Source organism: Symphalangus syndactylus, chromosome 24, assembly GCF_028878055.3.
Source record: "Symphalangus syndactylus isolate Jambi chromosome 24, NHGRI_mSymSyn1-v2.1_pri, whole genome shotgun sequence".
Taxonomy (NCBI): Eukaryota; Metazoa; Chordata; class Mammalia; order Primates; family Hylobatidae; genus Symphalangus; species Symphalangus syndactylus.
In genome coordinates, this window is record NC_072446.2 from 23820417 (window position 1) to 23847918 (window position 27502).

A 27502-nucleotide genomic window follows, 5' to 3' on the forward strand; every position below is an offset into this window, starting at 1 on the left:
ACATACATAAGTTACCTAATATTGTCAAAAAAGGAAGAAGCAGAGCAGTTCTTCTGGGAGACAGAGAGTTTCCTGGCACTCAGTTGGAAAAGAAATTTCTCATATGGGCCCCGGAGGAGAGGGTATTGAGCAAGCTCCTCGGCAGCTGCAGCAGAAGTGATTTCCAGATGCCTTTTTTCTGGTAAGGGCCTAGGGAAATGGGAACCAAGGGTCTCTAAAACCCTTTATGACCCTAAACATGTACAGTTTGAGAACTCAGTGGCCCTCAGTGGCCAGTGTTTCTGGATGCAATAGAAAATAAAGTGACTTAAAATAAGAATTGCTGGCAGTTATTTAGTACCTGTTACAAGCTTCCAACCCTCCAAGGGAGGTGCTGTTATCCCCATTTTATAGATGAGGCAGCTGAGGCACAGGGGCTTGGTTTTGAGGCCCAGCCCTGTAACTTACAGACTGCCCTGCCTTGAGTAAGTTTGCCCTGCCTCGAGTAAGTTTGTCCTGCCTGGTGGGCCTTATTTTCTCCTATTTGTTTAATTTTAGTGATAATATCTCTGAAGTTATTTTTTTGGTTTCATTTGGAAGATAAAGTGAGGTGTGGAATATGAATGTCCTTTGAAAAATGTGAAATTGTTTTCTATGAAATAGAAAGGTTTTTAAAATAGTTTGTTCCTCAAGGTGACTTGTGAAAATAATACGTTCTAGCTAGAAAAAATAACGTCTAATAGTGGAGCTGCTTCCATGCTATCTGTTAGTAGTTACAGTCTCTGAGGACAGCATGCCTTAGGGGGTAGTTCATGTTAATGACAGTGATTGCACATCTTTATTTGACATAGTCTCTTGATCCTTTCCCATCTTTCTGTGTGACCTCTTGCTAATCTGATCAGATAGCTGTCATCTCTCTCTTGAAAGCTGTCTGACAAGGGGCTTGCTTTTGGAGCAAGGGGAGTCTTGTCTTGGCCACTTTCTTGCTGTTTGCTTGAGGTTGCATCATTCATGAATTTGATCTCCCATATGTGTGTTTTTTACCCCCTGATCCTTTGTGAGCCACTGTTTGTCATGAGACTGGTTTAGTTAAAACCAGGTAAGTGAAGCCACGAATCCTTTTGCTGAGCACAGGGAAATGGCAGTGTGTCACAATACCTTGCAAGTGAGCGAATGAGAAACCCCCTCCATGGGGAGAGATTCCTTTGCCTCAGTTTCCTCATCTGCGAAGTCGGGATCATGGGAGTACTCCCGTCATGGGTCACTTGAGGACAGGGGAGTTGATGCTTACAGAGTCCTCGGCAGTGCCTGGCTCAGAGAAAACACCCAATACATGTCAGGAGGAGCCCTGGCAGCAAAGTGGGATCTCTTTATTTATTTTTTTTAGATGGAAAAAGCATCCAAGAGCTTTGACTAGAACTTGTGCCCAGTGTGGGCTGCGCCTCCTCAGAGGCACACTCCAGATGCAGCCCCATGGACTTCCATGTGAAGCTCACAGTGATAAAAAAGGAAATGTGTACTCTTAATAAGAAAGAAGCAGGGCTGGCACGGTGGCTCACACCTGTAATCCCAGCACTTTGGGAGGCCAAGGCAGGTGGATCACCTGAGGCCCGGAGTTTGAGACCAGCCTGGTCAACACGGTGAAACCCTGTCTCTACTAAACATCGAAAAATTAGCCAGGTGTGGTGGAGCACGCCTGTAATCCCAGTTACTCGGGATACTGCAGCAGGAGAATTGCTTGAACCTGGGAGGCGGTTGCAGTGAGCTGAGATCACACCACTACACTCCAGCCTGGTCGACAGAACTAGACTCCATCAAAAAAAAAGAGAGGGAGGGAGGGAGGAAGGAAGGAAAAGGAAGGAAGGAAAGGAAGGAAGGGAAGGAAGGAAAGGAAGGAAGGAAGGAAGGAAGGAAGGAAGGCACTCCATTTTCTGGCTCTGGCTCTGGCAGCCCTGGTTTAAGAGATGATCAACTGCTCACTCACCCTCACCCACAAGGGGAAAGAAGGAAACAGGAGTGAGGAAACAAAATCAGTACAAAAGCGCTCATATTTTTTTCCTACCCTCCCTGGAGTGCTTTGGGCTCCCAGTGGGACATGGTCTCTCCCCTTGGAGACTCCTGCTCTAGACTATCGATTGCAAAGAAAAATCTTCAGGTCATCTTCGAAGAGCGGCCTGAGTTAGAGGTGAGCAGGTGGGGGAGTGGAGGCTGCTTGTCTGGGTTCAAGTTCCACCTCACTGCCTTACCACCTATGTGACCATGAACAAGTCACTTCACCACGCTGTGCCTCGGTTTCCTCATCTGTAAAATGAGAATTGTCCTGAGGATTAGCTGAGTTTGTACAAGATATTTAGGACAGTTCGTGGCATGTGGCTGCCCCTATGCATGTATTGGCTTTGAGTGTATAAGGTTTTGTCATCTCCAGCATGGTTGGGTGTGCATGTCTGGAAGGAAGGAGGTCTGTAGTCCTGACTGGTCCACATCTCTTGGTGCTCAGCCTCTTCCCTGTGCATCCAACCCCTAGCACCACCCTTGACCTGGATTCAAGGATTTCAGGGAGATCAAGAGTGTGGCTGGGCTTCTCAGCAGGGCTGGGGTGGAGGGGGTATCCCCCTGTAGTGTGCTTGGCATTTCAGCTGCAGTTTGCCAGGTGGTGCTTGGCCAAGGCTGGAGAGGCAGCTTCCCAGGCTGGCGGACTTCCTCTCCTAGGTCCCCCGAGATGGCCTTGGCAGCAGGGTTCTAGGGCTCTGTGACCTTGTGGCTTGGCAGCTGGGCCAGGTACCAGATTCTTCTTCAACTTCCCCTTTGGAGCCTGGAAGGGCTGGTGGGTGGGCATAAGGGAGCCAAGGCAAAAGGAAGGGGAGGCATGTGGGCTCCAGGGACTGCTGAACCGGTGTCTGCCGTGTGCTGCCCATGGGCCATGATGAAGCCCCAGGGAGTCCCTGTCACCCTGTTTGTGAGGATGCTAGGGGTCCCAGGGGCTCTTCCTCATGACAGCCCTGAGTCTTGGTGCAGCAGGCTGCTACCTCACTGGAAAGCTGAGATCTGCCTGTGGGCATGCAAGCATCCATGCCCTCCTGGCCCCCAGCCAAGCCGAAGGCTGTGATGTGTGATAACAAGTGCAGGCTCCTGTCCTGGCTGCACAGCTCTCGCCCACAAGGAAGCTGCTTTCCCAGTCTCCAGAGGGGTCTCTGGCACTGTTGAGTGAATGGGTTTGTTGTACCCAACTGGACCACGGGCACAGAGCAGACCAGCTCTAACAGCAGCGAGAGAGCACCTTGTAGGCCGTTAGCAGACAGCCTGGCTTCTCAGCTGCCGGAACCAGTTCTCCTTCCTGGGTCTCAGAAAGAATTGAGTCAGCAGGTCCCAGTGGGGTAGGAACTCCATGTTGGTTCTGGGTGTTCAGTGTTTGGGGAGGGAGATTTTGTGAATAATTCTCCCTCTCTCCTCCCCAAGTTCATTTCCAGGCAGGGGCAACATCACTTCTTGTTTCTTTCTTCATTGTAATCTGCCGGTCTGTCATGTGAAACTCCCTTGAAACACTGCTTTTGCATAATATTCCTTGGGCCCAAATGTCCGTGGCACCCTGTTGTCTGTACCTTATTGTATTAATTAAAGTCCGCGGTTGACTGCTGTAAGGAAGCGATGCAGCTGCCTCAGGAAGGTGGCTCATTAGCATTGCAACGCTGTTCTCATTAGTAGTGCAGAGGCGGACAGTCAGGCTGGGGTGGGCAGCTCTGCTCTGCCAGGACCCAGGTTCCCTCCAGCTCCTTGCCCCACCATCTGCTGCAGTGTATCCCACCACCCCAGCCTGTGGAAAGAGGAAAGGGAGGAAGGGGAGGGAAGCCATTTTCTTTCAAGAATGTGCCCTGGCAGTGAGGCACATTGGTGATAACTTAGTCATGTGACCACACCTGGCACAAGGGGGGCTTGGAGATGTAGTCTGTGGCTGGGCAGCCAAGTACCAGGGAAGACTCCATTCCCCAAAATGACAGAAGAGGGATGTGGATTGAGGGACAGCGGAGGGGCTGCCTCATTTGGCATTCTGTGCCCACCGAGGTCTCTTTTCTTGTCTCTTTGAACTTTGGGATCTCTCTGCCCCTGCCTGGGTCCTCTTGGCTTCAGGGAGACCTGTGTGATCCCAGGCTCTAAGCAGCCCTCCCAGCTCTAAGGAGCCCTCCCAGCCAGGACCTTCCCTTCTCTGCTTCCCTGCCCTCAGCCTCTTTATCTTTTTTTTTTTTTTTTTAGACAGAGTCCTGCTCTGTCACCCAGGCTGGAGTGCAGTGGCGTTATCTCGGCTCACTGCAACCTTTGCCTCCCAGGTTCAAGCGATTCTCTGCCTCAGCCTCCCGAGTAGCTGAGATTACAGGCACCTGCCATCATGCCTGGCTAATTTTTGTATTTTTGTAGAGATGGGGTTTCACCATGTTGGCCAGGCTGGTCTTGAACTCCTGACCTCAGGTAATCCTCCTGCCTCAGCTTCCCAAAGGATTACAGGCATGAACCACTGCGCCCGGCCAGCCTCTTTATCTTAATTTTTGTCTTCCAAGATCTGTTCACTCCTCCCTGATGCCTTTCCCAGCCACACTGCCTGGAACCTCACTGACATTTAGTGAACTTCATGCACATCTTTGTCACCCCTTCCCCTGCCGCTCAGCATAGGTGACCAGGTTTGGGATCGACATGTACATCTTTAGCTTAGCTAGATGGAATGCCCACAGGATCCTGCCCCTGATGGTTTGCACATTGCATTTGTTGAGCACCTACTGTGTGCTAGAGAGTGTTGTGGGTGCTGGGCATACGTAGGGCACATAGTTGATTCGGGCCCTGTCCTTACCAAAGGGGCATTCAGGTGGGGGAGATATAGTAACAAGTCAAGACATAAATAAATAGTGGGGAAGGAATAGGTGAAAAAAAACCCACAATAAAAACTGAACGAGGCCAGGCGTGGTGGCTCATGTCTGTAATCCCTACACTTTGGGAGGCCGAGGCAGTTGGATCGCTTGAGGTCAGGAGTTCAAGACCAGCCTGACCAACATGGTGAAACCCTGTATCTACTAAAAAAATACAAAATTAGCTGGGCATGGTGGTGCATGCCTGTAATCCCAGCTACTCGGGAGGCTGAGGCAGGAAGAATCCCTTGAACCCAAGCGGCGGAGGTTGCAGTGAGCCGAGATCGCGCCATTGCACTCCAGCCTGGGCAACAAGAGCAAAATTCCGTTTCAAAAAAAAAAAAAAACAAAAAACCCAAAAAACAAAAACTGAACCAAAACATACCCAGATGCTGACTAGGACCTACTATTAGCTGTATGAGCTAGGTGAGTTACTCCTCCCTGAGTCCCAAGTCCCTCCTGTAAAAGGGACATGCGGTCACATCAGTGTGCCCTCCCCAGGATTTTCCTGGCATGCTCAGCAGATAGAAGCCACTAATCACGTTGTATTGATTTTCTGTCCATTGACAGACTTGCTGGTGGAGTTTTTGGCCTGTGGCAGGAGGTGGTAGTAGGTTCTGTCTCTGGGAAAGGAAGGGGATGTTCCTGGGTTGGCTCATTCACTGCGTCCTCATTGCTCTCCCAGGGTTCCAACCTCACAGACATCTGCACTCAGCTCCTCCTGCAAGGGACTTTGTTAAAGATCTCCGCGGGCAACATCCAGGAAAGGGCCTTCTTCCTCTTCGACAACCTTCTCGTCTACTGCAAGCGGAAATCCAGGTGAGTGGCCAGGAGGCTGGGATGGGGTCTGGCCTGCTACCTTCTCCAGGTGATGCCCTAGGCTTGTCACTTCCCTCTCTGGGCCTCCCTTTCCTGTGAGTTGAGGGGTTTGTTCTAAATCAGTGCTGTCTAGTAGAAATACAATGCAAGCCACGTGTTATGTTAAATGTTCTGGTAGCTACATTTAAAAAAGTAAAAAGAAACAGGTAAAATGAATTTAAATAATATATTTTATTTAACCTAATAGATCCCCAAATATTAGAATATTATATTCAATTATAATTATACATGTAATTATTATTTTAAAAAAATATTAAAGAGATATTTTGTGTTGTGGGTTTTTGTTTTTACACTAAGTTCTCAAAATCTGGTGTGTATGTTATACTCACAAAACACCTAAATTTGTCCTGGGCACTTTTGAAGTGCTCAGTAGCTACCTGTGGCTCGTGGCTACCATATTGGATAGCATAGGTCTAGATGACTGTGGAAACTAGGAGGTTCTTTGTGACACCCACATCCTGTAATTCTAAGATCTAAAAGTTGAGGGTTCAAGAGGAGCGAAGCTCTTTCACTGTTCAGTTTTTGGAGGGTCAGGGTAGTTTCTCCACCTTCTTTGTGTCTTTCACTGGTGCTTCTTGCACTCTGTAGAGTCTAGGAGTAAGTGGATGGTTGGCTGAGTAGGTAGGTGGAGGCAGGTGCATGTGTGATGGGAAGTGTGGTGATGGGTTATGTGGGCACACGGGATGAGGCGCAGATGGCTGGGGTTTTGGGAGGTGAATGGATGGTAAATAGAAGGAGGCAGGGAGGGAAGGAAGGAATGTGGATGGATGTTGGAATTGACGTGTGTGTGAGTGAATGAATGTTTGAATGCTTGGAGGTTTAGGAGATGGCTGGATGGAGGAATAGATGGAAAGCTGGGGGCATGTGTGGATGTTCAGGCAGTTAGAGAAATGGATATGAAGACTGGCAGATATGTGTCTAGACGAATGGTAGATTGGGGCCTTCAGGTATGGTGTGTTGAGTGAATGGGTAGATGGATGGAAGGCTGGGTGGTTATATAATTGGGAAGGTGGGTTGGTGATGGAGGTTTGGAGATTAGTGGATGGATGGCCAGTTGGTTGGCATGTTGATGGATTGGTAGGTGGTTGGTTGATAGTTGCCGAGGTGGTTGGGCTCTGGGAGGGAAAGTGGGACAGTTGGACTACTGAGTGGATGGATGGGTGAATGACTGGAGAGAGGGGAAATTAGGAGATGGATGCGGGGGTTGGATGACTGTAGTAGTTGGCGGGAACTGATGGTTGGATGCATGGGTGGGTGGGTGGATTGGCACAGAGAGATTCCTGACTTTAAGTTTTCATGTTCAGCAGGTATAGGATGGTCTCAGCTGACCCCTGCAGCACTTTTCAAATTCTCTTTGCTGTTACTTTGTCTTAGGAACAAAATAGTGATGTTCCAGAGGCTTCTTAACTCCTCTGTCTAGCAAAGGCTAGAGCTGAGGCCTGAGGTCCAGGCCCTAGGCCCTACTTTCAGCATTTTCCTGTAACTTGCTTTGTGTCCTAGGCCATGCCACTGACCATCTCTAAGCCTCAGTCTCCTTGTCTGTCTGTGCTGGCCTCCCAAGGTGTGGTGAGAAACCTTACCACTGGATGAGTAATGATGCTCCATGCCAATGTGTGGGCTTCCCACTGTCCTCCTCCTCTAGTGGGCCTCTCTGAGCCTTCGTTTTCTCTTCTGTAAAGTGAGGCAATCAGCCCCTCCTTGTAGTAGTGTTTGGTTAAGAGCTAGGCCCCCCATTGGATCCCTGTTTAGCCGCCTTTGTAGCTCTGTGACTTTGCCTCTCTGTGCCTCAGCTTCCTCATCTGTAAAACAGAGTGAATGATCGTATGTACCTCTTAGGACCATTGAAGATCAGATATGTGAGTGTGCCTGGGACATAGTGGGTGCACAGCATAGTAGCTGCCAGCACCATTGTTGTTAACTTGGCTCTGGTGTGGTCGCACAGGTATAGCACCTGGTGCACAGGAGGCTCTGAAACCACAGGCCCTTTCCCATTGCCCTTTCCCCCCTGTTCTGGGCTTGGCCCTTCCTGTGAGGGCCTGGGCCTCCTGCTTCCGCTATCTCCCAGTGGCTGGCTCAGCGTGGCTCTTTCTCATTTGCTCCTTCATTCTCGCCCACTTCTTGAGGTCTGTCTGTCCCATGTCCTGCTGTCCCCTCATGAACGCCCCCTTCTCCTCTTTCCCTCCCTCCTTTCTGGTCTCTCTGGGGCTGTCCTCAGAGTCCTCCTTGGGTAGTTTCAGGGCTGCTGCCAATGTCCACCCTGAGCCCTGCCCCACCGCTCTGCCCCAAGCAGTCTGGAGCAGGCACTTTTCCCAGAACACTGGGGTTTGGAAAACAGAATGTCCCTTTAGGCCTCTGTGACCTGCTCCCAACTTTTAGCTGAGTTTACTCAACCTTTGGCTTCCGGGTGCAGGCTCTGCCTCCTCTGGGGCTGTCTCACCTGTGCAGGGACAGCAGCTGATTCTGATAGTACCAGATTCCAAGTGGGCTCCCTAGGGCCTTCCTTCTGGGCGCCCTGAGCTCTTTGAAGGCTATTCCCCACCTCATTTCCACAAGTGAGCTGGGCTGGCTGCAGGGAAAGGGCGCATGTGTCTCTTGAGAGAAGCTGGCAGGCAGCCAGCATTCCTGCCTCTGGATGGAGAGCCAGAGGGCTGAGCTCTGAGTGGCCCAGGAGATTGGGCAATGGTGGGTGGATCTCCCTGCCTGAGTCTGATGTGGGTGCAGGCAATGCCTGGAGTGGCTTGGTGACTGCTGACTGTGTTTGTCTTTGCCTGGGTCATGCAGGGCACCACCCATCCAGGACATGGGTCAGGGGAGGTCTCTGACTCACAGTGCTTCTGGGCGAATTCAAAAGCAGAGGCTCCTTGGGTGTCAGAAGTGGAAAACGGGAGGGAGTGTTTTAAAAACCCACCTCCCATCCTCCAGAAGGGGAAACGAGGACCCCAAAGAGCAAAGTCTCATGCATCTCAACCCCCTGCTTAGCATCTTAGAGGCAGCAGTAGTGTGTCGCCATTAAGAACACAGAGGGCTGGGTGTGGTGGCTTATGCCTGTAATCCCAGCACTTTGGGAGACTGAGGAGGGTGGATCACGAGGTCAGAAGATTGAGACCATCCTGGCTAACATGGTGAAACCCCGTCTCTACTAAAAATACAAAAAAATTAGCCAGGTGTGGTGGCACGCACTTGTAATCCCAGCTACTCGGGAGGCTGAGGCAGGAGAATCGCTTGAACCCGGGAGGCGGAGGTTGCAGTGAGCTGAGGTGGTGCCACTGCACTCCAGCCTGGGGGACAGAGCAAGACTGTCTCAAAAAAAAAGAAAAAAAGAACACAGACGCTCTGCTTACCATCTGTGCAACCTTGAGCAAATTATGTCAGCTGTTTGCGCCTGTGTTTTCCTACCCATTATATGGGGATAAAAGTAGTCCTCATTTCATGGAGTAAAACATGTAAAGGTACACATGTACTGTGGTTAGAATAAGGCCTGGTACGTGGTCAAGTGGAAGAAATACAAATATATATCTTTATTTGGGTGTCTCACATGTAGCCCACACTTAAATTATGTTTTAAAGGGCTTTTGTTTTTTATCTTAACTTCTGCCCCTTGGATCTTCCTCATTACCAGTAAATGGCACCAAAATTTGTATTAAGTCAAGATTCTCCAGGTAGACCGAATAGGGTGTGTGTGTGTGTGTGTGTGTGTGTGTGTGTGTAAAGAGATTTATAATAAGCAGTTGGCTCATGTGATTATGGAGGCTGACAGGTCCCAAGATCTGTCATCTGCAGGCTGAAGACAAGCCAATAGTGTCGTTCTGATCCTAGGATTGGCAGGCTCAGGAAGAGCTGATATCTGCTTGAGTCTGGAGTCAGGAAAAGAAATTTGCCCAGGAGCTGAAGCCAGAATCTTCTTGATTTTGAGCTATCCTTATCCCCATACCAACTACATCAGCAAGTCCATTCCATCCTGTCATCAAACTTTGCCCAGAACCTCAGTGCAATTCCAATAAATACTCTAGGAGGGGGTTTGTGTACGTGTGTATGTATGTATGTATGTATGTATGTGTGTGTGTGTAAATGATCGGCTGACTGTAAAATTTACAAGAAAATCCAGAGACAGAAATAGCTAAGACAATTATGAAGAAGGTCAAGCTAGGGGACCGTTATTACCAGATTCCAAGTCCTGCTGAAAGGTCATAGTAATTAAGACAGCGTGGTATTGGTATGAAAACAGACACGTAGAGTAATGGAATCGAATAGTGAGTTTAGGAGTAGACCCACATGTAAGCAGTCATTTGAATTTCAACAGAAACACCAATGCAATACAATAAATGGTGCTTGGTCAGTTTGATATCCAGTGGGGGAAAAAGTGATTCTTGACCCTTACCTCATACCAAACACAAAAATCAACTTCAGCTGGATCATAGATTTAAATGTAAACGGTAGAACAATAACGCTTCTACAAGAAAGCATGGGAGAATATCTTCATGATCTAGGGGTAAGCAAATGTCTTAAACAGGACAAAGAGTATAGTTATAAAGGAGAACTAAATTCATTAGACTATACTACAATTAAGAATTTCATTAAAAAATACTGTGAGGAGAGTGAAAAGACAAGCCACAGACTGTGAAAAGGTCTTTACAGTTTGTATAATGGCCAGAGTATTCACATCCAGAATATATAAAGAGGCCCTACTGTAGCCACACTTGGCCCTGTGCCTATTTTTGTCAATAAAGTTTTATTGGAACACAGCTATGCCCATTTGTTTATATACAGTCTTAGCTGCTTTGATTCCATAAGGGCAGAGTTGAATAGTTGTAACAGAGACCGTATGGCCTACAAAACTGAAAATGTGTACTATCTGGCCCTTTTCAGAAGAAAAATTGCCAACCTCTGCTACAAATAATTAAGAAAAAGACAGACAATTCAACAAAAAATGACAAGGGACAGTCTTTCACAAAAGAAGGCACCAGATCGCCAATAAACGTACAGTGGTGTTTGAGGTTATTTACTCATCAGGGAACTACAAATTAAATGTTAATGAGCTACTACTGTATACGTACCATAATGGCCAAAATGAGACATAAAATACCAGTTATAGAGGATGTGGGACAACTGGAATGTTCCTACACTATTGGGCATGGGAAAATCGGTACAACTATTTTGGAAAACAGCTTGGCAGTATCTCCTAAAGCTAATCATGCACATTCCTTATCACTCAGTAATTCAGCTCCTCAGGTATCTAACCCAAAGAAATGCGCACACATGTTCTTTGTCAGGCACGTGCAGGAATCTCACAGCAGCACCACACTGGAAAGAAGCCAGGTGTCTGGCCATGTCACTCTACCCAGCAGCACGGGTGACTCACAGCCATGAGGTTGGGTGAAGGAAGCTGGACACAAAAGTGCACACTTGTGATTCCGTCTGTATAAAGTTCAAAAACAGGCAAAGCAAATCTATGGGGTTAGACGTCAGGACAGTGGTTACCCTTGTCAGGGGAAGAGGGCAGTGATGGGAAAGGGGCGTAAGGGGGTGCCTATGGGGAGCTAAACATGTTGATACTGATGTGTTCACTTGCAAAAGTTAATTGAGCCATATTAATGCTTCTTCGGGCATTTTTTTTCTGTGTGGATTTTATACTTTAATACAAAGTTTACAAAAATATGTATATGCACATATGTATGTATATGTTTATATGTGTGTGTATACACACACAAACACACATACAACACCCTCATCCTTTCTCATCTTGATGATTGCAGTGGTCTCCTCTCTGGTTCTAGTCCCTTCTCCACCAGCAGACACAGAGAGTCTCTTGAAACCGAAGTCCATCCCATTCCGCCTGTGCTCCAACCCTCCGTGGCTCCCATCTCACACACAGCAGAAGCCCACATCTTTACCACTTACAACTTAAAAATCAGAGAGATAAGTCTCTTCCACATTCCTGAATCCTCAGCCTATCTCCTGTTTCATTTACCCACTTACAGTAGCAAGTACACATCAGCCAAGTCGTATGGGAACAAACCCACTGGTTCTTGGTGAGCATACAGCCCACCTGCTGGAGCACAGGCCTGTGCACACCACCAAGTGGCCTTTGAGCTCTGGGAGTTCATTTTCTGCTGTATCTTCACCAGAGCATTTAGTACCTCTGACCTGATGTATGATTTACCTTGCTTAGGGACTGTCTCTGTGCCCTGCCTCCAACTCCATATTAGAAGTTGAGTTCCCAGAGACGTTTTGTTCAGCAGTGCAGCCCTAGTAGCTAAAACAGTGCCTGGCACATAGTAGGTGTTCTCCACATGCTTGTTGGATGCACAGATGAGTGACTTCCCTTGGCTCCTGACTTGGTATCTTCCTCATAGGAAGCTCTGGCCAGATGTTTGTTGAGTAACTGTTTTAGTCCCTTCAGGCTGCTGTAACAAAATACCAGAAACTGGGGGTTTTAAACAACAGAAATTCGGGCTGGACATGGTGGCTCATATCTGTAATCCCAAGACTTTGGGAGGCTGAGGTGGGTGGATAACTTGAAGTCAGGAGTTCGAGATCAGCCGGGCCAACATGATGAAACCCTGTCTCTACTAAAAATACAAAAATTACCCGGGCATGGTGGCACATGCCTGTAGTCCCAGCTACTCGAGACGCTGAGGCAGGAGAATTGCTTGAACCCGGGAGGCGGAGGTTGCAGTGGGACGAGATCGTGCCACTGTACTCCAGCCTGGGCGACAGAATGAGACTCTATCTCAAAATAAATAAATAAATAAAATAATGCCAGCGCTGTGGCTCATACCTGTAATCTCAGCACTTTGGGAGGCCAAGGCGGGCAGATCACAAGGTCAGGAGATTGAGACCATCCTGGCTAACACAGTGAAACTCTGTCTCTACTAAAAATACAAAAAATTAGCTGGGCGTGGTGAGACATGCCTGTAGTCCCAGCTACTGGGGAGGCTGCGGCAGGATAATCGCTTGTAACCCGACAGGCGGAGGTTGCAGTGAGCTGAGATCATGCCACTGCACTCCAGCCTGGGCAACAGAGTGAAAGTCCATCTCAAAAAAAAAATAAATAAATAAATACATACATACATAAATACATAAATAAATAAATAAAATAAACAACAGAAATGTATTTTGTACAATTCTGGAGGCTGTGAACTCCAAGATCAAAGGTGCTGGTAGACTCAGTGCTGGCGAGGGCCTGCTTTCTGCTTCATAGATGGTGCCTTCTTGCTGTGTCCCCCGTGGTGGAAGAGGCGAGCCAGCTCTCTGGGGCCTCTTTTATAAGGGCCTAATCTCATTCATGAGGTCCTTTTCCCCCTGACTTCTTCATCTCTCAAAGGCCCTACCTCCTAATACCATTACCTCGGGGGTTAAGATATAACATGAATTTTGGAGGGACACCAACATTTAGACTATAGGAGTGGGTGAATGATAGAATTCCCTCGAGTGAATGATTGAACCCTGGGAAGGTGGAGGATGGATGGATGGATGGATGGATGGATGGATGGATGGATGGATGAATGGATGAATGGACTGCCAATTCCAAGCCCTCCTTCCATTCTGGTCGTATTTCAGGAAGTTCCTGTCTTTGAGAAACTTAACAGGTCTTTCCCCATTTTCTAGCCAAGAAGAATGGGTCTCTGTTACCTCCTGTTGGTCTCCCATGTCTCCTTTTAGCTGAAAAGTAGCTTTGTGGGGTCTGCAAGGCTATTAGCCTGTTTTCCAGATGAGGAAGCTGTGGCTGGAAGAGAAGTGACTTGTTCAAGTTACCCCAGCACCAGCCAAACACTCCTGCTCCTGAACCCTACCCGGGGCTCCTCTCTGTCCCCTGGATGCCCCTCAGTGTTGTGTTCCCCTTTGCGCTATTGAAAATAGTTGTATCTGGGAGGTGATGTGCAGGGGATGCTGACTTCTTACTGTCTTTCAGGGTCACCGGGAGCAAGAAGTCCACGAAGAGGACCAAATCCATCAACGGCTCCCTCTACATCTTCAGGGGTCGAATCAACACTGAAGTCATGGAGGTGGAGAACGTGGAAGATGGGACAGGTAGCCCCTCCCCCAGCCCCGCCTGAGCCCTGCCTGCTCCCTGGCACTCTCTGTTTCATTTAAATATATTTTTTCTTTTATCATGAGATGTAATCTACCTACAAAAAAGTGCCCAGAGCATAGATGCATGAAGCGAACATCTAGGTGGTTAGCATTCAAGTTAAGAAATAAAACACTGCACCCCAAATCCTTCCTCCTTGCAATGCCTTCTACCGCCTAGAAGTAACCACTGTCTGGATTTTGTGATGATCATTTTCCTGCTTTTTAAAGACATTTTTACCTCCTAAGCATTTATGACTAAATGTTTTAATTAAAATTTCTATTTTTGAGCCTTATATAAGTGGTTACATGATTACATATGTTTAAGTGGCTTTACATATATGTGATTATATATGTGTATATATATACAGCCCACCTGGTCATATAATGTTCATGACCATTTTACTTAAATGGTCATAAAATATGGTTGGCTGGGTGTGGTGGCTCACGCCTGTAATCCTAGCACTTTGAGAGGTTGAGGTGGGCAGACCGCTTGAGCCCAGGCATTTGAGACCAGCCTGGGCAACATGGAGAAAACCTGTCTCTACAAAAAATACAAAAACTAGCTGGACATGGTGGAGTGCAACTGTGGTCCCAGCTACTGGGGAGGCTGAGGTGGGAGGATCATCTAAGCCCAGGAGGTAGATGCTGCAGTGAGCCATGATTTGACCACTGCACTCCAGCCTGGGTGACACAGCGACACCTAGTCTCCCCGGCCCAGAAAATATGGTCTACATTTTTTTTAACAAACTGCTTCTTTCACTCAACACCATGTTGGTGGGGTTCATCCACATCTCTGCATGTAGCTGTTTGCAGCCTCTTGGTTTCCGTTGCTGCAGTGTGTTCCGTTGCGTGAACATTCCACACTTCATCCATTCTTTGGGTGATGGATGTTTGGCCTCTTGCCACCACTCACGGTCATGCACAGTGACGCTGTGATGGCTCATGTGAGCATCTCCTAGTATGTGTGCTTTTGAGCTTGTCCAGAGCAGGAGTTCTTGCTTGGTTTTGAGCCACAGGCCCCTTTGGCAGTCTCATGAAGCCCCTGGAGCCCTCCTCAGATTCAGGCTTTCGCTTCCCTGTTTGCCAACCTGTTTGAGAGGTTTTCCAGGTCCCATCCCAGCCAGCATTGGGTAGGGGTCCCACGTTTGACTTGGCTTGTCAGGCTGGCACTAAGGTTTTAAGTAACTCCAGTGCCTGAGTGAGATGGGAAGAGCCCAGGAAGCATTTTGGGGCTCCAAGTAAGTGTCTCCCCATGAGTCACTGCTGTGTTTGTGCCTAGATGAGAGGTCTTAAAATGAAGCCCCCTGTCATTGAGTGGTTAAGAGGGGTCTTTGTTTGCAGAAGGTCTTCCTTGCCCACTGGAAAAGGACAAGAAGTGAGCATTTGAAGGGCTGAAAGTCCAGCTCCCCATCCTGATCCATTTGAGGGCCCTGCCCTGTGCTGGGGTGGAAGGGCTAGTTAATGGGAAGTGTTGAAGGTCACGTGGCTGAGTCTCTGCTGCACCTTTGCCTCCTACCCCCACCAGCGGATTACCACAGCAACGGCTATACCGTCACCAACGGCTGGAAGATCCACAACACGGCCAAGAACAAGTGGTTTGTCTGCATGGCCAAGACGGCAGAGGAGAAGCAGAAGTGGCTGGACGCCATCATCCGCGAGCGGGAGCAGCGCGAGAGTGAGCAGCGGCTTTGGGGGGCTCGCCTGGGATCCCTGAGCTATGCGTGGCTTCTTCTGAGTGGGGGCTGTGTTTAGGGAAGGGGCATAGGGTCCTTTTCAGGAGGATCAGAGCTGTAAGAAGCAGGTATTTGAAGGGACCGGGAGCTCTGGGACTATTCCAACTTGGTGGTACCGCAGAGATTGCCCACTAGACAAATGGGGAAACTGAGGCCCAAAAGAAGGGTCTTGCCCGAAGGTGTTCACCCTTAAACATTAGGACTCAAGATGCTCCCCTTTCCTGCGCATAGCCCTATGCCCTCCGCCTGAGGTTTTCTTTGATATTCACTGAATCTAATTCTGGGAGGAGGGTCCATTGGAGCTGCCCATTAACCTCAGTCAGGAGTCCCTCTGGGCACAGGCACCCCCGAAGCAGTTCACATGAGGAAGTGCGGGGGCTGGATATAATCGGAGGGTGGGCTTGGGGGTGGGCATGCAACAACTGTGTGGAGGCACCGGGCTGTTTTGTGCAGAGACCACCAGGCTGGGAAAAGGAGGCTTTGGTGTGTTTTGGGGCAAGTTACTCCAGCTTTCCAGACCTCAGTGATCTCATCCGGTAAATGGGGATCCAAGTTCCTGCTGTAGAGGGTTGTAATGCTACAGGAGGTCTCGGATTTGAGCACTTTTCAAAATCTGACATATAACTCTAAAAACCCTCCCCACCTCCCAGTTTTACTGAGGAGGAAAGTGGGCCTCAGTTTCCTCCAAATGTGTATCCTGCTTACTTGAAATTGCCACTTGGAGGTGTCGTAGGTGCTCACACTTGCTGTGTCTAAATCATAGCTCTTCATTTCCCCCAGCCTTCTGCCCCAAACCTGCTCATCCCCTCGACTTCTACATACCAGTCAGTGGCTCCTCCCTTAGCCCCACAGCTCAGAGTCAAAGTCTTCGTATCACCCCTGGTCTCCCCTGCAACGCCTGCTCCCCAAATTCAATAGATCAACAAGTCCCTTTAACTCTGCCTTTCACATATATGTCACACCCATCCGCTTCTCCTCTCCTCTCCCTACTTCCACCCAAGACAAGCCACCATCCTCTCTCGGGAATATGGGCCCAGCGGGGCCAAATCCATGGATTGTTTGTCTAGAGAAACTAGACATATGGATTTTTAGGTGACATTTTCTGATCCTAAACGTTGCACCAACACTTATTAAAATGATATTAGGCCAGATAAACCACTGAACTGGGGGCCTGGTTAGGCAGGGTTGTGACCTCTGAAATTGGTCAGGGCTGAGTATGTGGTCAGGACTGGGATGGGGTTCAGGGATGTGGCCTTAGTGAGGCTGATCAGTATCTTTGTGGTCTTTGTTGGGCACATGGGATCACGGGTGGGGGTGTGGCCCAAGTGGGTCTTGGTTGTTAGAACTGGGTGTTGTCCACATCCTGACCTCAGGGCTGGGGTGGTCACGAGCACGAATCTGGAACCAACTTCCCGGGTCTAAATTCTGGTTTCACCACTTCCAATTGGGCAACCTTGGGCAGAGAACTGAACTTCTCTGGTCCTCAGTTTCTTCATCTGTAAAATGGGGATAATTATGGCACCTTATTATTATGGGTTTCTCATGTGGCATACTGGCATATAGTAGGTGCTATAAAAGCATTTGCTGTTGTCAAAATTAGATGGGGGTCAAAATAGAAAAATGTGGGCAGAGATTAGGGTCAGGTCCTGTGAGTGTTGGCTGGAAGAACGACTAGACTTTTATTACTGGGCTGGAATGAAGATACTGACAAGTTTTCTGATAACCTGTGAATCTGGAAACCCACCCTCAGGTTGGAGAGGCAGCATAGGAAAGTGATTAAGAACATAGCTCTAGAGCTTGATTCCTGGGTTGAAGACATGACCCCCTGTTATCCCAGGATTTAATCTCTCTGGGTCTCAACTTTTGCCATCTGTAAAATGGTTGTTTTGAGGTGTCATTGGCAGGTGCCTAGGGCAGCAACAGTCAGTGCCCTCTAGCTGCTGCTGGTGTGGTGGTGGTGGGGGGCAGGTGATGGGGTAGGTGGCAGGCCGGCTTTCAGGAGCTGTGGGCCTGCCCCTTGTCTCCCCCCACCCCCCCTGCCCTGGGTCTGGTGCTCTCTCCAGTGCTGACCGTGCCCCTGTGTAGGCCTGAAGCTGGGCATGGAGCGTGATGCCTACGTCATGATTGCGGAGAAGGGGGAGAAGCTGTACCACATGATGATGAACAAGAAGGTGAACCTCATCAAGGACCGCCGGAGAAAGCTGAGCACTGTCCCCAAGTGCTTTCTTGGCAAGTGAGTAGCCTCACTCTTAATTCCCTGGGTCCCTGGGCTCTCAGCTGGAGGTGGGGCAGATCATCCCCATCCACCCATGCAGCCTGGCCCTGCCCAGGAGCTGTCCTGGGCAGAGCCACAAAAGGACCTGAATCCTTATGGAGCAGCCCTCAGAGATCAAGAAGGCTAGTGGGGTCCCTAAATCAGGTCTTTCAGCCTACTACCAGACATAATTTTCCATTGTGACCTGGTACACCCATTCATGTAATATATGATTGAAGCTGAGGTTTCACAGAGCTTACTGTGCTTGATCCCACTCTGAAAATATCTGTTTCTATTCTCTTCTGTTCTTTCTATTCTATTCAAGTTGCTTCTTCATTCATTTCAAAATTAATGCTGGCAAGACCCATGACATTGTTTCACAAAGCACTATCGGTTTGAAAAATGCTGCTGTAGCACTTGGGAAAAGAGAAGCCACTCTAGGCATTTCAAGCAGAGAGATATTGAACACAGGTAATTGATTACAAAGGTGTTTTAAGGGCTGGAAGAATAAAGGTAGGCCCCCCACCCCCACCCCATTTTTTTTGGCTGGGGCTGCCATAACAAAGTTGCACAAAACTGGTGTGGCTTAAACAACAGAAATGTATTGCTTCACAGTTCTGGGGGCTGGCAGTCCCAGGTCAGGGTGTTGGCAGGGAGAGTGTCTGGTGAGGCCTCTCTTCCTGAGTTACATGTGAGGGGCGGGGGAAGCTTCTATAAGCTTCTTAGTGCTCAGAGCCTCCACTTTCTCTGTTTGGGACATACAGCCCCATTTTATAACTGGAGTTCAAAGGGGTCAGAACACAGGTGTGACAGGCTGGCTCATAAAGGTCACCTGAGGGAGAGGGCTGGGGCACAGGAGAGGCAGAAGAAATCCAGTCCTTGTAAAATGGCCAGGCTGTTTTAAGGCCCTACAATGTGCTAGACACTCCAGAGAGGACGGTGCCAAGGGCTTGCAACCTCATGAAGCTTGTGGTGCAGCTGGGGAGAGAAGTTTGCCGGCAATGTGGGACCTTTATTTAGAATGTAAGGACTTAAGCTCCCCCCACTTCCCTAAAGCCTTTGCAGAGGCCTCTAGGGTAAAAGCTGCTGCTTTATCACAGTGCTGTGGACCAGGCGAGAGGTTGCGTGGGCCAGGCTTGACCCAGGATGGTCATTGTGGAGACGGGGAGCAGTGGCTGTGTTCTGGATAACTTGGAAGGCAACAGCATTTGTTGATGGGGTGGAAAAATAAAGGGAGTTCAGGACTGCGAGGCGCTGGGAAGCTGGAGTTGCTCCTTTGAGAAGGGGAAGAAGATGGCGGGAGGAGCAGGCTGCAGGGGGCAGTGGGAAGCCCACGAGTGCAGTTGTGGACGGGTTACGTCAGGCTGGTAGACACCCAGATGGAGATGTGGGCTTGTTGGTTGGATGCAAAATCTTGACTTGGGGAGAAAGGTCTGCATTGGGGACCTACGCATGGGAGATGGCGTTAAATGGTCTTTAAAGCCATGAGACGGCCTGAACTGCACAGGGGAACCTGAAGGGAGAGAAGAGGCAGGCTTGGGCCCTGGGGCCCCATGATGGCATTGGAAGGAGGAGGGGGCAGAGACCTCTGAGTGGAGCTGCTGGCGAGAAGGTGGCACTCCTCTAGAAGCCAAGGGGAGGAAGAGGCGGGGAGGCAGGAGCAGGTCCCTGGGAAGGAGCAGGAGCCCGGTGGAGGTTGAAATGCTGATAGACATTCAGGGTGCAGTATGGATGTTGGGCAGGCCACGGAGGCTTAGTGTGGACTTGGGGACAGCTGGCACTCATGGCCTGAGGCTTGTGGTGGAGGGGCAGCAGGTAGAAGGGTTCAGACCCGCAGGGCGCCTTGGACTCTATTGCCCTGTTGCCCTCAAGGGCCTTGGTGCCCTGTTGCCCTCGAGCATCAGGAACTCCAGCTCTGAGCTTCCATGGAGAGGAGAGTTTGGGCCCTGGAGTCCTGATGGCTGGGGCAGGCGGGGCGGGGCGGGGCAGCCTGGCTGGCCTTTTCAGCCAACTCCTAATCCCACAGGAAAGGAGGCTTTTCTCTCAGCAGGGGCCAGCTTCCTGGCCCCCTGGGGCCGGAGAACCTTCCTGTCTCCTGCCAAACTGCCCAGTCCGGACCGATGAGGCAGCCTTTCTGTGATCAGAACTTCGAGGAGTTCTGCCTCCTCGGGAAGGATTAGAGAGATTTCTTTTAGTGCCCATTTGAAACGAGGCCAGGATGGCAGCTTGTTTTGTAACTGCAGATCCGAAAGGGCCAGCCTTTCTGCAGGAGATTGTTCTGATAAACGCTTCTCCCTCCACAGCTTTGCTCTGCACACAGCCCTGGGGTTTGTGATCCTGCTACCCCTGCCAGGGTCCCGCTACTGAATCTTCTTGTCTAAGATGCGTCCCTGGTCCTCGGGGGTAGAAGGACTTCGTAGCCACCGAGATATTGATCAAGCCCTTTGCTCCATGCACTGGCATTCAGCCATGTCTTTTAATCCCCACACAACACCGTGAAACAGTCACTGCCACTATCACCATTTTAAAAGTGAGGAAACCGAGGCACAGAGAGGGGAAGGGTTCTGTACAAGATCACAAAGCCACACTGGTGCTGTCTCCCACTGTACTTTGCCTTGTCTATTCATTTTTATTTCTACTCAGCACATTTTATTTTTCCCAACAGTTCCTCTCTCTACATCTGTCTCCACTATTGGGGAACTGCATGAATATAAAAAGTGTCTGATTTATCTTTTGGTTTTTAGAGACGGGGTCTCGCTCTGTTGCCCAGGCTGGAGTACAGTGGTGTGATCATAACTCACTGCAGCCTCAAACTCCTGGGCTCAAGCGATCTTCCTGCCTCCTGAGTAGCTGAGACTACAGGTGCGTGCCACTGTGCCAGGCTTCTATAGCTAATTTTTATTTTTTTTGTACAGATGGGGGTCTCGCAAATCCTCTCGCCTTGGCTTCCCAAGGTGCTGGGATTACAGGCGTGAGCCTCTGCACCTGGCCTGATTTGTCTTTTATCACCCTCAAGGGTTGGGCTTTGAGTTAGATTTGGACTCAAGTCTTGGTTCCCTCACTTTCTAGCTGTGTGACATTGGGCAAGTTTCTTAACTTCTCTGAGCCTCAGTGAATGATCAGTTAAAGGGAGATAATAAAACGTGCCTCTGAGGACTGTCAGAAGATACAGTGAGAGAACACACGTGACGTGTGCAGCACAGTGCTGGTGAGACTCGTGGGAATCGTACTGGCTGTGTATGATGAGTGTATGAAGGAGGGGCCTCTTTCTGCCCTACTCAGAGAAAAAACTCTTAGATGCCACATTTAAAAAGCAAAGAATACAATCTGTATTAATGTGGAGAGTGTCCTGGGAGGAGCATGGCCTGTGCCCTCTGGCATCCTCAGATTTGTAGGGGAGACAAAACAGATTCACTCATTCATTCACCCACTCGGTGTTACCGAGTCCCCGCTATGTGCCAGTTGGGAATAGGACAGATGAAGTCCCTGCCCTCATAGAGGTAAGCATCCAGTGGGGGAAATCAGATGACAGAAAAGGAGACAGATAGAAAGAAGGGAATTTCAGCAACTTGATGAATGCGCTAAGGAAATACTTAGGGTGAAGTCAGGACAAGAGGAAATGGGGCTGGTTCAGCAGGGTGGGCAGTCAGGACCTCTCAGGGGAAGTGACATTTAACCACCATCTGAAAGACAAGCAAGAGCCAGCCATGAGAGGGTGTGGGGAACAGCATTCCTGGCTTAGGAAGCAGTAGGTGCGAAAGCCCTGAGGCTGGAGTGAGCTTTGAGTGATGGTGGAACAGCAGGAGGCCATTGTGGCTGGAGCCGTGAGTGGTCAGAGGGGCAGGAGATGTGGCCTCATCAGTTAAAGTGGGTCACCTCAGGCAGGGCCTTGGCAGGCAGCTCACATTTCCGTCTTGGTGCTCTGGGAAGCCACTGGAGGAGTCTTGGTAGCGGAGTGAGATGAGGATGTCACTCATCACCCTGGCCCAGATTGAGGGCACTGGTGGAGCTGTCGGAGCTCAAGGTGACCAGGTATGACGAGGCGTGTCTGGCAGGGGCCGTCAGGAAAAGCTTCCTGGAAGAAGAAGGCCTTGGGTTTCACCCTTGGCAGAGATTAGATGCCATTCAGTTATGGACGTCTGCCAGAGGGAAAGCTCCAAGGTGGAAGGGGCCTTGGTGTCTTGGCCACCTGTATGCACAGGTGCAGGGTGTTAGCGTGCACGAGAGGGTCGGTAAGGATTTGTCCAACATTGTCATCTCTAGGAGGCATCCCCGAGCCGTGGAGTCACAGGGATGGGTATTCCACTGGGTACCCCCCGGTCCCTACCCTCTTGGAGCCCATGGCCCACGGAGGAATCAGGCAAGAAAAAGGGATTCTTGTGTTGGGTCGTAAGTGGTACCTTGGGCCTGAGCTCAGGCGGCTTTCTTAGGAAGACTGCAGAGTGTATTCCCTGTGCCTCGCCCTGGCCGTGGCCTATGGTAGGCTAAGTAGATGTTTAGTGGGTGAATGATTCTAGGAGGCGGGAAGGAAGGAGGGATGAAAGCTGACACATCCTAACTCTCAACTCACCCTGCCATCCCTGACTCTCAGACTCCCCATCAAGCTAGATTGCCTTCTCCCTGTATCTCCAGCTCTCCTCACACTGTCCTGAGCTGCGTCTTTCTGGGAGCTTGGACCTAGCTGCACTTTGCACGCCAGCGCCCCTCCCCACTGGCAGATCGCTGGTTTCCTGACCTTACCTCTCAGGGCCTCTGTGTGGACTGATCCCCCTGCCCAGAACACTCTCCTCTGTACCCCAGAGGTGGCTAGCAGTGCCCCACTGACCTGATACAGTTAGCAGACATGTTTTCCTCGGCCCACGTAGTGCTTTCAGAAAATGTTGGACTCGATATGAACATTTAATGATGGGGAGATTTCACAGGAAATGCTGGATTTCCTCACTCTCCTGAGAAGCTGTTAGATGCGTTCGTCTTCTAACATAATGGGCCATGATGGGCTACACTGAAGAGTGGCTGCCAGCTTTAGACACGGCAGGTGCTGGCTGGTTCTGCACAGTCTCCTCCTGTCCTGTTTTTCCTGTTTACAAGTTTGAGACCCCTGCACTAGAGATGAATTTTATTGGGTTTTTGCATACCGCATCCCAGCTCAGGATTTCATATGACTAGAAATTTTGCCTGCTAAATCCAGAAGGTGACTGAGTGAGCTACTTCCCAGGTGGGCCCTGATGAGGCCCAGAGAGGCACAAGGACCCGCCCAGCTTTGCCCATCAGGCTGTGAACCCTCCTTGATCCACCAGAAGGTGGCAAGACCCGGTTTGGGCAGAAACATAGGGCAGAGTTGCTGTCCTCTGGGCTGTCTTCTTCTGCCCCAGCAGCTGCTGTGGGATACTTCCTGTCCCCGAACCCTGGCCACAGAGTTGCTGATGAGTGCCAGAGGCGGCCCCCAATTAGACAGCTGGTGGGCCACCGGACGCTGGGTCTCCAGCTTCCGAGAGTGGGCACTCAAACATCTGTTCCCCTCCTTCAGCTGCTGGCAACATTCTCCCTGTCCCTGAATTCCAAGACTTTGAGAATGGAACTGGGGGTGGACAGGACCCAGAACAATCCCTTCCCCACCTGGGGCGCCTGTCCCACAAAGCAGATGCATTTCTTCTGCACCCCACTCTGCCTCCAGCCAGGGCATTCTGAATGCTCCAGCACACACCGCTACCTACACACCAGGCAGGTCTTTGCTCTGCCAAACACTAGGAAGCTAAAAATAGCCCTGCCCCCCTCTGGCCCTGTAATTGGAGGCAGGACAGCTGGTTTCGATAAGCAGGGTGCTCAGGCTCTGGCCAGCTGCCACCTGCTTTCATTGAACACAGATTGCCTCGGCGGAAACAGCCCCATTCCAGGCTCTCCCTTTTCCTGCCAAGTTTGAGTGGGTTGAGCCCTGGGCTGAGCCTGAGAAGCACCCGCAAGAACTAGGACCTGGGGCCCCGGCTGAGCTTCTCACCACCGGGCAGTCACGTGGGAGTTGGAAAAGCTGCCTGTCTTCCTCTGGCCTGGGAGCATTTCTGTCTCCCCGAGACCTTCCTGCCGACCTCAGAACATTCCTTAATGTTGGATGGTTCATTCCTTCATTTGTCCCATAAATGATCATTGAGCCCCGCTGTGCATCAGGCCCTCTGGTAGGTGCTGGGATAGTGCCATGAATAAGACAGAGAAAACGCCCTGTTCATGTCATTACATTCTGGTTGGGGGAGATGGCCAATAAATACATAAAATAAATCTGTAAACAAGACCACTCCAGACAGTGAAAAGTGCAAAAAAGGAAGCAACACCGAGATGTGATGGATTGGATAGGGGTCGGGGACCATTTTAAATGAGGTAGTCAGGGAAGGCTTCTCTGAGGAGGTGACGTCTGTGCTGAGACCTGAAGGATGAGAAGGAACAGTTGCATGAAGAGCTGAGGAAGGGCATTTGCAGGCAGAAGAAACAGCAAGTGCAACAGCCCTGAGGCAGGGAGGAGTCTGGTATTTTTTAATAAGGGAAAGATGGTAGGTGTGGCTAAGGCATAACTAGTGAGAGGTATTGGGGGTGAGATCAGTCAGGGTGGGAGTGGGTCATGCTGGGCCTTGTTTATGTCCATGTGGGAAGAGTTGGGATTTTTTTTCTGAGTAATAAGCCTGTGGGAGGGTTTTGAATATGGAAATGACATGGTTTCATCACTGTTAGCTCTCCTGACTCCCCACCATCATCTTTCTGGCCCCCTATTATTTCTTCCTGCATGTTTGTCCATCCCTTCTGTTCATCTGTCCAGCCACCACCCCATCTAGCCATCTGTGATCCATCCCTGAGCCATCCACCCATCTACTCACTCTCTTCTTCATCTACCCCATATTAAGTCATCTGTCTGTTCATTCATCCACTTACCCACTTACCTACCTGCCCATGTGCTGGCTGTGTGTCTGGCCGGACATCCATCCATCCATCCAGTAATCCATCTATCTAGTCACTCATCCACCAACCTGCCTGCCCAGCCTCCCTCCCTCCCTCCCTCCCTTCCTTCCTTCCATCCTTCCTTCCATCCATCCATGCATCCATCCAGTGAGCCTGAGGCAGACCTGGAATCTGGTCACGCTCTCCTCTCTGCTACTGGTAATAAGAGAAGCATGAAGCCTCAGTACAACCCCAAGGGCTATAGACTCCTAAGCTCGGCTTCCCTGTGGGAAGTTCTAGCTGTCATTCCCAGGGGTGGATGTGGCCAGGCCAGCTTAGTGTTGGTCCCTGTGGTCCCAGCATTGGGGAAATCCTCTCAACCACATATTGTGTTCCTGGCAGTGAGTTCGTTGCCTGGCTCCTAGAAATTGGTGAAATCAGCAAGACGGAAGAAGGAGTCAACTTGGGCCAAGCCCTGTTGGAGAATGGCATCATCCACCACGGTGAGTGGAGGGCTGGGCCCAGCTGGGCTAAGGGGTGGGAACAGGTCAGGCCCCAACTGTGCCATGCTTCCACTAACTCAGGCAGCTTCTACCCTTTCGTGCAGCCGCCGTGTTTTCTGGGCACAGTGCGGCCCACAGGAACGTGGATGCCCTTGTAAAACTGCCTCTTAAGCACCAGCAAATCAGGGACACCTCAAAAACCTGGGTGCAGGGGAGTAGAATCTTTTATCTGTCCCTTCAAGAAATGTCAAGAACCATTTGGTTAAGTTTTAGTTATTTAGCAAATATTTATTGAGTGCCTATAATGAACAGGCACTGTTCACACTGCAGTGAACGGGAGGAGATGTGCCTGTCGTCACGGAGCCGACCTTGTAGTTGGAGGGGACGATAAGATCTTTACTTGCTTATCTTTACAAAGCAAGATAGTAAAACATGATAGGTGCTAGGGAAGGAGGGTAAAGAGTGTGGTGTTGGCGTTCACTTTTGAATAGGGGAGATGGGAAAGGCCTCACTGAGAAGGTCACATTGGAACCAGGACCTGAGCCACCAGTGAGGGAGGGACCCAGGTGGGCATGATGGTTCCAGGCAGAGGGAACAGCCAGTGCAAAGTCCTCAGGCAGAGTCTAAGTGGGTTGTGCATGGAATAGCAGGGAGGGAGTGTGGCTGCCTCAGAGTGAGGAGGGGGCATGGTAGGAGATGAGGTCAGAGGGCACAGGGCTGATGGGAGAGTCCAGGAGGCGAGATGAGATCCTATAGAGAATTGTAGGGGGCCGGGCACGGTGGCTCACGCCTGTAATCCCAGCACTTTGCGAGGCCGAGACGGGCGGATCACGAGGTCAGGAGATCGAGACCATCCTGGCTAACACAGTGAAACCCCATCTCTACTAAAAATACAAAAAATTAGCCGGGCGCGGTGGCAGGCGCCTGTAGTCCCAGCTACTCGGGAGGCTGAGGCAGGAGAATGGCGTGAACCCGGGAGTCGGAGCTTGCAGTGAGCCGAGGTCGCGCCACTGCACTCCAGCCTGGGCGACAGAGCGAGACTCCGTCTCAAAAAAAAAAAAAAAAAAGAGAATTGTAGGGTCTTTCGCTTTTACTCTGAATGAGCTATAAAGCTGTTGCTGAGCTCTGCATAGAGGAAAGAACTGCTTGGATGAACATGCTAGCAGAATCCCTCTGGCTGTCCTGTGGAGACTGTTGGGACCAAGGGTGACAGCAGGGAGCCCAGCAGAGAGGCTGCTGTGATAGTCCAGGTGCGAGGCGAAGGTGGTTCGGGCCAGTGTAGGAGTGAGGTGATTGGTATCTTGAAGGTTAGGGCCTTACAGGCATTGCTAATGGATCTGAAGCATCAAAGATGACTTTGTGGGATAGAGATGGCTCCGTAAATCTCAGCAATGTGGTCTCAGGCCCCAGCCTGCTTGTCCCCACCCATCCATTGGTGATCTAGATCCAAGGACATGCTGAGCCAGAGGGGTCCCAGTGCAGGCTGGATCAGGGGCATTTCTGGGTCCCTCACCCCTGCAGATGCCCCACCCCAAGCTGCGAGTCTCAGCAGGGCCCTGCACGTAGCAGGAGGATGGGGTATCCTCACGTGCAAAATGGGGAAGTCATAGCACTCACCTCCTGGGGTTTCAGTGGAAAAAAAAGCGTGGCCAGCAGTGAAGCCTGATGCTGGTGGGCGTGACTGGGAGGGGCAGAGGGGGCGTGGCTGGCAGTGAAGGCTGATGCTGGTGGGCGTGGGCCTAGAGGGGCTGAGGGGGCGTGGCCGATAGAGTGAAGGCTGATACTGGTGGGCGTGGCCAGGAGGGGCCGAGGGGGCGTGCCCAGCGTCACAGGTCCTCCTGTCTCTCCAGTTTCCGACAAGCACCAGTTCAAGAATGAGCAGGTGATGTATCGCTTCCGCTACGACGATGGCACCTACAAGGCCCGAAGTGAGCTGGAGGACATCATGTCCAAGGTAGGGGCCCTCCGCCTCTGTGACCCTGACTCAGCTGGACTTGTTTACCTCCATCCCGGGTTCTCCTCGGAGCAGGCCTGTGCCCCTTGGCTTGTTTGCCTTCTCCACTGTCCACACCCCACCCCTGCCCCCATCACCCTGCCCTGCCCCGTCCTGGAAGCCATCTCTCCCATTAGCGTGGATTTGGAGGCTTGTGAAGGATGTGGCCTGATCCCAGAATTCCTCCCCTTTTTTCTTTCAGGGTGTGAGGCTTTACTGCCGTCTTCACAGCCTCTACACCCCGGTGATCAAGTAAGTTACTTTCTCCAAGCTCCA

The 27502-nt window shown here is 50.3% G+C and overlaps 1 protein-coding gene across 4 annotated transcripts in view; it reads left to right on the forward strand.

Annotated features, from left to right (window-relative positions):
• Positions 1-27502, forward strand: part of PREX1 (phosphatidylinositol-3,4,5-trisphosphate dependent Rac exchange factor 1) — a 204021-nt gene that overhangs the window by 121818 nt on the left and 54701 nt on the right. For all 4 annotated transcript variants that reach the window (XM_055266151.2, XM_063633310.1, XM_055266152.2 and 1 more), the window contains exons 7-13: positions 5557-5690; positions 13662-13780; positions 15348-15497; positions 17641-17788; positions 25133-25233; positions 27084-27187; positions 27429-27478. In XM_055266151.2, the coding sequence (XP_055122126.1) occupies positions 5557-5690; positions 13662-13780; positions 15348-15497; positions 17641-17788; positions 25133-25233; positions 27084-27187; positions 27429-27478 (806 nt within the window). The remainder of the gene's footprint in view (positions 1-5556; positions 5691-13661; positions 13781-15347; positions 15498-17640; positions 17789-25132; positions 25234-27083; positions 27188-27428; positions 27479-27502) is intronic.